General features: G+C 39.6%; 1 protein-coding gene across 2 annotated transcripts in view; it reads left to right on the top strand.

Annotated features, from left to right (window-relative positions):
* The window catches only part of LOC133616842 (uncharacterized), a 271,957-nt gene that overhangs the window by 197,810 nt on the left and 59,058 nt on the right, over nucleotides 1-15,089 (top strand). For both annotated transcript variants that reach the window (XR_012050812.1, XM_061976458.2), the window contains exons 29-35: nucleotides 2,198-2,251; nucleotides 2,367-2,411; nucleotides 6,432-6,476; nucleotides 7,967-8,020; nucleotides 8,550-8,603; nucleotides 8,691-8,744; nucleotides 8,949-9,002. Coding sequence is in view for 1 of the 2 variants with exons in the window: in XM_061976458.2 (XP_061832442.2) it covers nucleotides 2,198-2,251; nucleotides 2,367-2,411; nucleotides 6,432-6,476; nucleotides 7,967-8,020; nucleotides 8,550-8,603; nucleotides 8,691-8,744; nucleotides 8,949-9,002 (360 nt within the window). In the remaining variant the exon portion in view is untranslated. The remainder of the gene's footprint in view (nucleotides 1-2,197; nucleotides 2,252-2,366; nucleotides 2,412-6,431; nucleotides 6,477-7,966; nucleotides 8,021-8,549; nucleotides 8,604-8,690; nucleotides 8,745-8,948; nucleotides 9,003-15,089) is intronic.

The following is a 15,089-nucleotide window of genomic DNA, read 5'->3' as shown; positions in this document are numbered from 1 at the left end:
AACTAATAAACAATGAGGAACACTTGTGCTGACAGGACAAGGAACACAAGGTAAAGGTGCTGCAAAACGCAGAGACCAAACAGGAAAAACTACCAAAACAAAAGCACCAGGACAGGAACTGATACTAAACACAGGGAAAAAACAATGAAGTCCAAACTGTCATGTGGGATCATGGCAGAAACAGTCATTCGTTTTTCCAAGTTTAAAGATCAATCACAGTGAACTACATTCAATGACCTTTAAGTAGATGGAGCATTTCCAGTTAATTGGTATTTTATTATTTCAGAACCAGACCATATATGTGCAAGAAAAGGAGAGATGCCAGAGTTATTCTGAGTTCGGAGCGGGGTTGTGCCTTGCTCAAGGCACCTTGGCGGTGTCTGCTGATAACAGTTGTAACTTGTGTCATAGAAAACCACATTTTCAGTACATTATGGTGATAACAATTCATAATATAGATCTCTTATGTTGTTATTTCCAATCGAAACACTGTTTAATTGGTAACTTCACCGCCACTATTTCATCAATTGATCACAATTTTTTTCCAAAATACTGCTTGATCTCACATAAAAGGGAGTACCATAGAAGGTACTAGAATTGCAAATAATCTGTTTCAAGGTCAAATTGTTGCGGTCATAAAACATGACTGACTGTATCATTTTGATTACTACTTGCCAATTGTGGAAATAGTCTTGAGTTCTGAGACTTTTGAGGCATATTTTGCCTAACATAAGGGTTTTATATGATTCACGTTACATTTTGTGTTTTGTACTTAATTAGGATGTCAACGTGATTCAATATTGACAAAAATATGACATTCCTTCAGTCCTTAAAAACAAACCGTATTTTTCGGACTATAAGTCGCAGTTTTTTTCATAGTTTGGGCGGGCTCCAGTGCGACTTATATGTTTTTTTCCTTTTTTTTTATGCATTTTCGGCAGGTGCGATTTATACTCTGGTGCGATTTATACTCTGGTGCGATTTATACTCCGAAAAATACGGTAGTTTAGTTTGGGCTGACTACTATAGGAATCTGATATTATAGTAATTAAAGGTGTCCTGTTATGCAAAACCAATTGTTCTTCCTTGTTGGTACCTGTTTTTATGTAACTGGGATCTCCATAAGTTCCGAAAAGTTTAAATCAAACCATGGCAGAGGCATGGCAGAGATATTTATAAAACAATCTTGACTTCCAAACTTAATCCAGACAAGCTGTTTGGAATTTGATTGGCCAACATCCTGAAGAGACAGTCAGAAAGTGGCTGTAAAAATATAATTTATGCAAAATTTTGACCAAAGCATCACCATTCCATGTTATGTAGACCACAAGGAATTGTTTTAAATGGAGACCAAAAAACATCATATGACCCTTTTAGAGGGATGTTAACAAGTCAGTTGTCAAAGCTTATAACCAAACCTACTCAGTGGCCTAGTGGTTAGAGTGTCCGCCCTGAGATTGGTAGGTTGCAAGTTCAAACCCCGGCTGGGTCATACCAAAGACTATAAAAATGGGACCCATTACCTGGAATTGGGGGTTAAATCACCAAAAATTATTCCTGGGCGCGGCACCGCTGCTGCCCACTGCTCCCCTCACCTCCCAGGGGGTGAACAAGGGGATGGGTCAAATGCAGAGGACACATTTCACCACACCTAGTGTGTGTGTGACAATCATTGGTACTTTAACAAAGGTATATTTTTTACAGAAAAAACTACAAAGGTCAATGAATCCATCTCTTTGTTTCCGCTTAAAAACAGGGGAAATGAGTCTTAGTAGTGAAGTCAGGACTTCCTGGTCTTTGGCCACCACTGTCAAAAAAAAGGGCAGAAAAATATATATTCTATTAAAGTAGCGAAGGAACCATATCACTGACTTGAGCCAAGATCTGCGATGAAATACAACAAAGAGCAAACATCAGTCTGAATCTTGAAGGAATTACAGTGACATCAGAGCAATCAGGGACAGTCTGAAACACTAAATGGAAGCAGATCCTCCAAAGGGAGAAAATAGAAAACTTCTGATTGTCTGGGATTTCCTATAGAGGAAGTTAAAGGTTTTTTTTTTATCACTGTACATGTGAAGTGGCCAGACATTGTGTTTGGGCACCGCCATTAGGAATTTTCTTTTAGGGATGTAAACCTGAATGTGACAGTGATGCAAAAAACATTGTTTAATTAGTGCCATTGTGCCACCCGCAGGGGCCTCGAGGTCCTGACGGCCCACTGGGAGAACCCGGCCCCGAGGGGACCAAGGTAAACAAGTATAATAGCAAAATATGTGCCTACATGTTATTGACCCTTACGAATTAGAAATATTGATGATTTGATCATGAAACGTAACTAGTATTTTTCTATTTTCTCTTCTCAGGGTGAAAGGGGTGACATTGGGACAAAAGGAGAAGCCGGATTAATTGTACGTTTCAATAACTCTTGCCATGTTATGACCATTTCCTGAAGATGTACTGAAGATAATCGAAAGGAAATGATTATAATTCAAAGTAGATCACAATCTAAAAGTTGCCTTTGCGTACAAGTATTTAATGTCTTAACACATTCCTTTTTAGATGAAAGATTTACATTCTCACTAAAAGACCTCCATTATCTAAAGCCAAGAATAATGATTGTCATAAAAAAGGCATCATCCTTTGTTAACAAGCATGTGTGTTTCGAAGATGCACATCCTGGACACCACATGGACACCACATATTGTTCCAAACATTTGCCCTGCTCAGTATAACGGACCTCTGTGAATGCCAGAGAGACTTTAGTCTTTTTATTGAGTTATATTTATACTCGGGATGTCCGATAATGGCTTTTCGCCGATATCCGATATTCAGATATTGTCCAACTCTTTAATTACTGATACCGATATCAACCGATACTGATATCAACCTATATATGCAGTCATGGAATTTACACATTATTATGCCTAATTTGGACAACCAGGTATGGTGAAGATAAGGTACTTTTTTAAAAAATTAATAAGATAAGATAAATACATTTTTAAAAAAATTCTTGAATAAAAAATAAAGTAAAACAATATAAAAACAGTTACATAGAAACTAGTAAATAATGAAAATGAGTAAAATTAGCTGTTAAAGGTTAGTACTATTAGTGGACCAGCAGCACGCACAATCATGTGTGCTTACGGACTGTATCCCTTGCAGACTGTATTGATATAGATAGATAGATAGATAGATAGATAGATAGATAGATAGATAGATAGATAGATAGATAGATAGATAGATAGATAGATAGATAGATAGATAGATAGATAGATAGATGGATAGATAGATCAATAGTACTTTATTGATTCCTTCAGGAGAGTTCCCTCAGGAAAATTAAAATTCCAGCAGCAGTGTACAGAGTTGAGATCAAATTTAAAAAGTAAAAAGTAAATAATGGGGGTATAAATGGAAACAAAATATATATATTTAAATATATATATTGATATATAATGTAGGAACCAGAATATTAATAAGAGAAGGAAACAACCCTTTTGTGTGAATGAGTGTGAATGAGTGTAAATGGGGGAGGGAGGTTTTTTGGGTTGGTGCACTAATTGTAAGTGTATCTTGTGTTTTTTATGTTGATTTAATAAAAAATAAAAAATAAATTAAAAAAATTTAAAAACGATACCGATAATAAAAAAAAAACGATACCGATAATTTCCGATATTACATTTTAACGCATTTATCGGCCGATAATATCGGCAGGCCGATATAATCAGACATCCCTAATTTATACACTTACGAACTCAAGGCTACATAGAAAATACCGACTATAGGTGTAGGCGTATGAAAGCAAATACAGTACTGAACTTACGAGCACATTGCCTTCCACGACCGAGCTCAAAACACTTGTATCTCAAAGCAGCCCCGCCTATTGAAATTAATTTAAAATCAATATAATATGGGCTTTTCCCTCTCAAAACGCCACAATTTTAAAATTTAACATGCGTGGTAAAAAGAAAAATAAGGATTTAGATAGAAACTACTGTTTGAAAGACTTAACAATAGCATGTACTGCAAACAACTAGAGTATGAAATAATGTAATACTATTGTTTACCTTGAGGAGAAGACTTTTGTTGGTGTTTTCTATGGGCTGCTTCTCCGTCATGTAACGATAAGAACTAAGAAAATGCTGATATATATCAGTGACCGACCGCAGGGGTCAATTTTGACAACAAGTTGTCTGTATGACTGTGCACCAAAGGTCATGCTCGATAGTCCAGTTTGTCGAGTCAGGACGAGACAGAACAGGGCAAACACAGCATTTGCAGCTTCTCTCGATATTTTTATGGATACATGTTCATTGTTTGAGGTGGCGACTTGTCCAGGGTGTACCCCGCTTTCAGCCCATGTGCAGCTGGGATAGGCTCCAGTACCCCCCGCGACCCCGTAAGGGACAAGTGGTAGAAAATGGCTGGATGTTCATTATTTGGACGCCTGTTGTTGCATGCCACGGACACTGGCTGCAGCTTTGTGATGTGGGCTGATGCTATGGAGTGGTTGCCTAGGCTGCTAACTTTTAGGACATGTTTTTAATGGTTTGTTTGTCTGATTTGGTCTTTCTCTTCCTCTCATTCGTACTAACTTTCTTGGTTCTGGTGGATGGAAGGCAGGATTGTGTCAATCTCTGAGCGGCACTCAAACACACGTCAACTGTCGAGTCAATACTTATGTATGTTTCTTGTGTAAACCAAGCAGGAACAGCGTGTATCAAATATTAACACTTTGTAGCTCAAAAGTTCTGTTTCTTATGTAAACAAAGAAGGAACAGCAATGTGTAACAATACTGTACATTAATTCCTTATTGCCCAAAGATGGTATCGTTGAACATGTGAGAGGATCTTCTACTATAAAATGCACAGTGATAACTAAGCGGCCTAATATTTTCATCTTCCTTATGAGCTTCTGTCTGCCTCCCTGTACAAACCAACCACAGAAATTAAAATAAGCAGTCGTTTTTTTTTAATTTATTACAGTTTCATTTAATTCCATTTATTTATAATTTTTATTACTGTATTTTATATGTCCTTAAAGGCCTACTGAAACCCACTACTACCGACCACGCAGTCTGATAGTTTATATATCAATGATGAAATCTTAACATTGCAACACATGCCAATACGGCCGGGTTAGCTTACTAAAGTGCAATTTAAAATTTTGCGCGAAATATCCTGCTGAAAACGTCTCGGTATGATGACGTCAGCGCGTGACGTCACAGATTGTGGAGGACATTTTGGGACATCATGGTGGCCAGCTATTAAGTCGTCTGTTTTCATCACAAAATCCCACAGTATTCTGGACATCTGTGTTGGTGAATCTTTTGCAATTTGTTCAATGAACAATGGAGACAGCAAAGAAGAAAGCTGTAGTTGGGAAGCGGTGTATTGCGGCCGACTGCAGCAACACAAACACAGCCGGTGTTTCATTGTTTACATTCCCGGAAGATTACAGTCAAGCTTTACCATTGGCCTGTGGAGAACTGGGACAACAGAGACTCTTACCAGGAGGACTTTGAGTTGGATGCGCAGACACGGTACCGTGAGTACGCATGCAGCTGCGGCTTCCAAACATTTGATCGCTTGCCCGTACGTGCGTGCCGCTATGTGCATGTCACCTACGTGACTTTGGGGAAATATATATGCTGTATGAACTTTGGGGAGGTGTACGGTACTTTGGGCTGTGGGATTGAGTGTGTTGTGCAGGTGTTTGAGTTGTATTGGCGGGTTATATGGACGGGAGGGGGGAGGTGTTTGTTATGCGGGATTAATTTGTGGCATATTAAATATAAGCCTGGTTGTGTTGTGGCTAATAGATATGTAATATGTCTTGTGTTTATTTACTGTTTTAGTCATTCCCAGCTGAATATCAGGTCCCACCCGCCTCTCACAGCATCTTCCCTATCTGAATCGCTCCCACTGCCCTCTAGTCCTTCACTCTCACTTTCCTCATCCACAAATCTTTCATCCTCGCTCAAATTAATGGGGAAATCGTTGCTTTCTCGGTCCGAATCGCTCTGGTGGCCATGATTGTAAACAATGTGCGGATGTGAGGAGCTCCACAACCTGTGACGTCACGCTACTCGTCTGCTACTTCCGGTACAGGCAAGGCTTTTTTATCAGCGACCAAAAGTTGCGAACTTTATCGTCGATGTTCTCTACTAAATCCTTTCAGCAAAAATATGGCAATATCGCAAAATGGTCAAGTATGACGCATAGAATGAACCTGCTATCCCCGTTTAAATAAGAAAATCGCATTTCAGTAGGCCTTTAATGTGTTGTGTGTACCGTGTGAGTGACTTAGTTGTTTCCGACTTAAACCAAAATGTAAAATAAATCACAATACAGGAACAAAACTCGAGGACCACTTGTCGTCAGTTTTGATTCAATCATGTCTATTAAAATACTGATTTCTCTCTTTGAAGGGCAAAATTGGCATTCCAGGGGACAGAGGCCTCCCCGGCAAGCCTGTGAGTAGCAATTTATTTTTCTGCTGCATTATTTGGGTAAATGTACTGCATTGAGTACCTGCATTTTTCTGTTTCGAGGGTTCTAAAGTGCATGTTGCATGCAGCAGTAGAACCATCAAAAGGAGAAAAAAAAAAAAGGAACTTGTTCAAAAAAGAATCAATCAGACCCCAGTCACTTTATATGAAAATGCTCCTTTGTATACAGTAGGTCATATCTAAGAATATGAAAATGGAAACACATTTTATGCTGTGAATGATGTAAATGACACGACTCTTCCATTGTCAAACTCTGGTTTCATAGCGCCATCTGGTGTTTGAAACAAAACTACCCAGTCTTCTGAAATTCCTGACAGTTTTAGCCATCTGTTTATGTTGGATGCATAGCAAATGTAAATTATGATTATAATTATTATTATTAGACAAAAAAAAATACAATACAATTTGGGGATTATTTTAGTTTAGAAATTATTCTGTTAAAGCTTTTTTTTTTTTCAATTAAATTTAATTGCGAGCTATTTTACATTAAATTTGTGATTATTTTATGTTGTGGTCACTGTTTTGTTTCATTATGTGTGTGTGAATGTGGAAATACTGTCAAAGCGCTTTGAGTACCTTGAAGGTAGAAAAGCGCTATACATGTATAACCCATTTATCATTTATTTATTATTATTACCACTTGCCAACAGACAACCACAATGTCTGTATTTGTAACCACAGTGTCTTCTTTTTTTGTTTATATTACTAGGATTAATGCAATAGGTATATTGGGCCGCTCTCCCAATGTTAGACTAAATACTGTTTCCATTTTCAGTTGTCCCTCGTTAATCGCTGTTAATTGAAAACAAATTTATGCAAAGTAGGAATGCCTAGTTGTAAGTCAAACATTGTCATAGTTACAGCATAAACAAACGGTTTACAACCTTGTAAATACATTGTTCAACGTTATGAGAGCCCCACAAGAAATAACACCCTTTAGCCACCCTTACACTCTTTTAATCCAATTTAGTGATGCTGTCTGAGGCTAAGCCAATCAGTGGCCACAGTGTTGAACAGTGCCCTATGATTGGTTTTGTCCCCTCTAATGGCCAATACTACTGTAGTAATATTATTTTTGGTTTATTTAGCCACTGTTATGCTTAAAAATGCTTAACTTAAGCCCCACAAATTGTAGAATATATTTAAAAAGAATACAAAAATATTCCAGATGTGGTAAAGCCGCAATATACGAAGCGCCATGTGGTGAGGGACGATTGCAGTGCCTTTCTTGTCTCATCAAATTGATGTCTGGACTTCAAAAAAAGACGTTACTCTAAAGTCTGTGTGGCTGTGTGTGGGAAAGTTCCTGTCTGTGATCATCATAGCACTAAAATATCAGGCACACTCATCATGTTTGTGGTTTTCTCCCTGATGATGGTGATGAGTAGAACAAGGAGAGCCTGCTTCCATTCTGTGATTACACAAATATTGATTGGTGCTTTGCATGTCTACAGGGTAAAGCAGGTATCCCGGGCAGTACTGGGGAGAGAGGCCCCCACGGTGAGGGTGTAAGTCGGCCTTACTCTCCTATCATCACACATTACAAACACCATCTGGAAACTATAATGACACTTTGTGTTGATATGTGCAAGACATAGGCACCCGCTTGCTTCATGTTGTTTCATGTGGCTTATTACTAGAGTTTGAACTGCCTGAGTGGGAAAACAAAAGGCGTCGTTGGATATTTGTCTTTAGTTCCTACCTTTTGCCACGCCTCTTGGAGCTGTCTTCAGGTTTTTAATATTCCTGGAAATAAGCCCAGCCCCGAGGGAAATCAAAAATGTCAAACAATCAAATATTTGCTGGCGTGTGAGGTTTCCATAGTACGAGGGGTGGTATTAGTTATGCGTCTCGTCTTGCTTCTGTCAATGTTATCAGGTTCCTCTGTTTCACTGATGTAATCACCACTGTTTGTGTTTGTTTGGAAATTGCATGTTAGACTTGTGTATTATGTCTGGTTTATTCTCAGTTTACAGAGGAAGTCAAGTAATGACACTGCCGCATTTGACGTATTTTACAATGTTTGTTCTCTTGCAGGGACCCAGAGGACCTCTTGGAGAGGCTGGACCTGAAGGAGTGCAAGGGCCTGAAGTAGTTCTTCTTGATTATTTTTTCAAGTGATTCATTCTTTGTTTGCAGATTTCAAAGTTCATTTTTAACTCCTGATTGCAACTTCAGGGTGGGCCTGGTGTAGAGGGAGAACCAGGTGCCATTGGAGAGCCAGGGTCGAAGGTCTGTACGTCCACACAATGTTATGCATTCACCGCTACCCTTTAGAAAATATTTGGATATTCACTTTGTAGCACCCTTTAGCTTGAACATGCTGTTGCAATTTGTACTTTTAATGCAATTATAGCTTCGTTGTGTCTAACACAGCCTACATTTCAAATACTAGTGAGTGTGTCTACATGTGTGTTCTGTGTTGTGCCTCCACAGGGTGACGTTGGGCCTTCAGGAGCTGAAGGAGAGCAGGGGCAAGAAGGCATTAGAGTGAGTAGCTATAAACTATAGACTGTGTGTGCTTTACTACTAACATTGCTTGATTGATTGAAACTTGTATTAGTAGATTGCACAGTTCAGTACATATTCCGTACAATTGACCACTAAATGGTAACACCCGAATACGTTTTTTAACTTGTTTCAGTCGGGGTCCACGTAATCAATTCATAGTAACAGTCACATTCTTTGATTCAAATCTAATATGGTCTAATATTCATTCATTTTCATTTTGATGACTGTTTCATTTTCATCTACAAACCCCGTTTCCATATGAGTTGGGAAATTGTGTTAGATGTAAATACAAACGGAATACAATGATTTGCAAATCCTTTTCAACGCATATTCATTTGAATGCACTACAAAGACAAGATATTTGATGTTCAAACTCATAAACTTTTCTTTTTTTTGCAAATAATAATTGACTTAGAATTTCATGGCTGAAACACGTGCCAAAGTAGTTGGGAAAGGGCATGTTCACCACTGTGTTACATGGCCTTTCCTTTTAACAACACTCAGTAAACGTTTGGGAACTGAGGAGACACATTTTTTAAGCTTCTCAGGTGGAATTCTTTCCCATTCTTGCTTGATGTACAGCTTAAGTTGTTCAACAGTCCGGGGGTCTCCGTTGTGGTATTTTAGGCTTCATAATGCGCCACACATTTTCAATGGTAGACAGGTCTGGACTACAGGCAGGCCAGTCTAGTACCCGCACTCTTTTACTATGAAGCCACGTTGATGTAACACGTGGCTTTGCATTGTCTTGCTGAAATAAGCAGGGGCGTCCATGGTAACGTTGCTTGGATGGCAACACTTGTTGCTCCAAAACCTGTATGTACCTTTCAGCATTAATGGCGCCTTCACAGATGTGTAAGTTACCCATGTCTTGGGCACTAATACACCCCCATACCATCACACATGCTGGCTTTTACACTTTGCGCCTATAACAATCCGGATGGTTCTTTTCCTCTTTGGTCCGGAGGACACGACGTCCACAGTTTCCAAAAACAATTTGAGATGTGGACTCGTCAGACCACAGAACACTTTTCCACTTTGTATCAGTCCATCTTAGATGAGCTCAGGCCCAGCGCAGCCGACGGTGTTTCTGGGTGTTGTTGATAAACGGTTTTCGTCTTGCATAGGAGAGTTTTAACTTGCACTTACAGATGTAGCGACCAACTGTAGTTACTGACAGTGGGTTTCTGAAGTGTTCCTGAGCCCATGTGGTGATATCCTTTACACACTGATGTCGCTTGTTGATGAAGTACAGGTTGAGGGTTCGAAGGTCACGGGCTTAGCTGCTTACGTGCAGTGATTTCTCCAGATTCTCTGAACCCTTTGATGATATTACGGACCGAAGATGGTGAAATCCCTAAATTCCTTGCAATAGCTGGTTGAGAAAGGTTTTTCTTAAACTGTTCAACAATGTTCTCACGCATTTGTCGACAAAGTGGTGACCCTCGCTCCATCCTTGTTTGTGAATGACTGAGCATTTCATGGAATCTACTTTTAAACCCAATCATGGCATCCACCTGTTCCCAATTAGCCTGCACACCTGTGGGATGTTCCAAATAAGTGTTTGATGAGCATTCCTCAACTTTATCAGTATTTATTGCCACTTTTCCCAACTTCTTTGTCACGTGTTGCTGGCATCAAATTCTAAAGTTAATTATTATTTGCAAAAAAAAATTTGTTATCAGTTTGAACATCAAATATGTTGTCTTTGTAGCATATTCAACTGAATATGGGTTGAAAATGATTTGCAAATCATTGTATTCCGTTTATATTTACATCTAACACAATTTCCCAACTCATATGGAAACGGGGTTTGTAAAACCATTGTTGTCAAACTCAATTTTATTTAGGGCCACTTCGTAATTACGGCTGCCTTTAGATGGCCGCTAGCAACAGTGAATAATTTATGGAAAGATATGTATAAGGATTCGCCTCAGATATCGTTACACAATCGCCTATGCATTTGATTATTACATTTCTTATTTTACATACATTGTTGAAAATAAATAAATATATAAAACGTAGTCGCCAGAATTATACTATACATTCGACACTGTTTTTTACAAGGGGTATCCCGATCCGATAATGATATAGGAAATTGGTCCGATATCAGCAAGAAAACAGTATCGGATGATATCGACTTGCATCTAGTCCAAAGGAGCAGAGTCGAAGAATACACAAGTTTGCAGTGATCATTTTGTTAAAGGTTTGTTTGATTTAAGCATTATCTTGATATTGTTTGTATTTCTTAAACACATGTTTGCTACGAGTGTTTTGAAAAGAACCAACTTGGTGTGTCTAAATAAAAGAAAGCGAATGTAAGCAAAACCTAAAAGAGTCAAGCTTTTACCAAAGACAGCAATCATAAATGAATCTTTCAGCACATACACAATGTTTTTTTTTTTTATAAAGACGGGGAAAAACACGCTACTTGTAAATGGTGCGTGCAACAGGAGCAAACATCATTAGACGTAAAGTTAAATCATGAAATGCAACCTTACCGGAGGAAAAACTATGCATATGTATCTGGGAGAGTCTTGATACCAATTTCCTTGAACCAGCCACACACAAAGAAGTTGTAGACCTCCATGCTTTTCCAAGTTTTCATCTGTTTTGTTGTGTAAAATGGCATCTGGCGCACAATAGTTTGATATGTCTGGGAACGCTACCAACACGTAAACCTTGATATCACTCGACAAATCTTTTTTGATAAAGTATAGACATCTTTTCCATTGCATAGCTAGATTTTTTTTGCTCATATCTGCTTTTTGCAGGAAGATAAAAGCCTATTTTGTACTCAGATAGTAAGCGCACTGCTTGCATGACCACCACTGGTTTTCACTTACGGGAAGAAGCCACGTGTCGGGATACAAGCATTAGGCTTTAAGGAGTTAGCAGCTACAGTACACAGCAGCTAAGCACACGCTCTCACAAGTGGTCTGCTAGGACAGGTCCAGTCCTTCAAGCATCCGCTTCACTGCTTGCCTCTTGACCTGTTCGTAAGAGCCGCCATCCTTTACCCTATCAGGCATTCCAGATTTTCTTCTCCCTGTTGTAGGCCTCTTGCCCTCCACTTTACCTTCAATCATGACCACGAGCAGATCTCCGTGACGTAGTGTGTGGCCAATCTGGGCTCTCTGCCTTCTGTGGACGATGTACACTATAGCCGACCTTCCGTACCACTTCTTTATTACTCATTTCGTCAGACCACCTGATGTTTATGACCTTCTTCCACATCCACATCTTGCAGCTTTCTAGTCTTCTGATCTCTTTGCGAAATGTCAATGTTTCTGCACCATTTTGCAATGTACTCCAGACCATCGCCTTGATTATTATTGTTAGTCTGTCCTTTTTCAAGGACTCTTTGTCACAGTATACATTTTGTGCAGTTATACTGCCAAAGTCGCTTAAAGGCCTACTGAAATGTGATTTTCTTATTTAAACGGGGATAGCAGGTCCATTCTATGTGTCATACTTGATAATTTCGCGATATTGCCATATTTTTGCTGAAAGGATTTAGTAGAGAACATCGACGATAAAGTTCGCAACTTTTGGTCGCTGATAAAAAAGCCTTGCCTCTACCGGAAGTAGCAGACGAGTAGCGTGACGTCACAGGTTGTGGAGCTCCTCACATCTGCACATTGTTTACAATCATGGCCACCAGCAGCAAGAGCGATTCGGACCGAGAAAGCGACGATTTCCCCATTAATTTGAGCGAGGTTGAAAGATTTGTGGATGAGGAAAGTGAGAGTGAAGGACTAGAGGGCAGTGGGAGCGATTCAGATAGGGAAGATGCTGTGAGAGGCGGGTGGGACCTGATATTCAGCTGGGAATGACTAAAACAGTAAATAAACACAAGACATATATATATACTCTATTAGCCACAACACAACCAGGCTTATATTTAATATGCCACAAATTAATCCCGCATAACAAACACCTCCCCCCTCCCGTCCATATAACCCGCCAATACAACTCAAACACCTGCACAACACACTCAATCCCACAGCCCAAAGTACCGTTCACCTCCCCAAAGTTCATACAGCACATATATTTCCCCAAAGTCCCCAAAGTTACGTACGTGGCATGCACATAGCGGCACGCACGTACGGGCAAGCGATCAAATGTTTGGAAGCCGCAGCTGCATGCGTACTCACGGTACCGCATCTGCGCATCCAACTCAAAGTCCTCCTGGTAAGAGTCTCTGTTGTCCCAGTTCTCCACAGGCCAATGGTAAAGCTTGACTGTCATCTTTCGGGAATGTAAACAATGAAACACCGGCTGTGTTATCCGGCACAACAGTCAAGGGGTGCATTCTACGGCGGGGGTGCGTTATCCGGCACAACACCTGCCGCAATACACCGCTTCCTACCTACAGCTTTCTTCTTTGCTGTCTCCATTGTTCATTGAACAAATTGCAAAAGATTCGCCAACACAGATGTCCAGAATACTGTGGAATTTTGCGATGAAAACAGACGACTTAATAGCTGGCCACCATGCTGTCCCAAAATGTCCTCTACAATCCGTGACGTCACGCGCAGGCGTCGCAGGATATTTTGCGCGAAATTTAAAATTGCACTTTAGTAAGCTAACCCGGCCGTATTGGCATGTATTGCAATGTTAAGATTTCATCATTGATATATAAACTATCAGACTGCGTGGTCGGTAGTAGTGGGTTTCAGTAGGCCTTTAACTGTATCACTTGGTTCAGCTGTACACCTCACCTGGCTGCTTTAAGATCTTTATCGACTTTGTTTTCTTTCCGTTTATTTTGCCATAATCTTCTGCTGTCTCATGCATCCTGGTCATCATGAGCTGTATACCGTTCACAGAGCCAGCTACTGGGGCCTGGTCATCCCCGTATCTCACTGTCTTGATGAGATGTCCTCCCACACAAATGCTTTCATCCACCTGACCTAAAGCATCTCGCTTCAGCATAGACATTAAACAGCAAGGGTGATAAACAACACCCCTGTGTGATTCCACGTCTGATCACAGCAGGATCTGTCATACTGTCCTTCAGCCTGACTGTCTGTTTCATATATAGTGCTGCAATCAACCTTCAATCACGCCAATCAACACCAGCTCTGTAGGATCTCTAGGAGTTTTATCCAATCTACTCTGCCAAAGGCTTTCTCATGATCCACGAAGCACACGTAAAATGTCTTTGTTGTGGTCAATACATCTTAGTAAGCTAGACATACTGTACGTAATAAGTGTCCTAAATTGAACAATATTGCAGTATGAAACATGAAATTTGTCAATGTAAAAGTATAAAATAATTACAGTTACACAATACTTACAGATACAAAGTCTCCAAGGCAGAACCGTAATTTAAAGTATCCACAAACAAATGTGTCTGCATCATTTTATTTAATGCATCATGCCCTTTAATTTATAGATTATTGTGACCACTAGGTGTCGCCAAAACACAAATTAACACTGAACTTCAAAGGCTTACATCTGCCTTAAAAGTGGACTGCACTTTTTTTTTAAAGTTTGCTTATTGTTCACAAGCATTATGAAAGACAAGATGATGGATGTTTTTCGGGGTTTTTTTGCATTCTAAATATTAAATACATGCGATCAAAAGTTTGCTTACAATGGAGCTTATGCGAGCCGCGCATTTCCGCCAACAAAGCCCTTAAAAAAACATCCAAACACCTCCATAGAGGTTTTATATACATGATGTAAGTATATATGTAATGTAGTAACGGGCACATTTATAATAACATTTAATATTTACATATTTGGATCATTTGAAGCATGTGCGGCACATTTTTTTCTTCATCATTAATTATTACTCACTGCAAAATTTATGAGAGCCAACTAACATAATAAAACATCACTTACTGTACAAGGTTCGCTGTCATTTAGGTAAAGAATGTCTCATAATCCTCACAAAGAACTGGGGTGAGTGGGAGGGGGGGGCCAAGCGTCTTTTCGTGTCGTTCTGACCATTTTCGGGTCCTCAATGGCTGTCAAAGTGTCCCAACTTTTCGGATTACCTACTCAGACTTCTTCTGTCCAGGTGAGATGCATGATTTATCATCTACAATAAACTTA

The sequence above is a fragment of the Nerophis lumbriciformis genome, linkage group LG14 (assembly GCF_033978685.3).
Source record: "Nerophis lumbriciformis linkage group LG14, RoL_Nlum_v2.1, whole genome shotgun sequence".
Taxonomy (NCBI): domain Eukaryota; kingdom Metazoa; phylum Chordata; class Actinopteri; order Syngnathiformes; family Syngnathidae; genus Nerophis; species Nerophis lumbriciformis.
The sequence above is the reverse complement of the archived record's forward strand: the minus strand, read 5'-3'. Positions and strand labels throughout refer to the sequence as shown.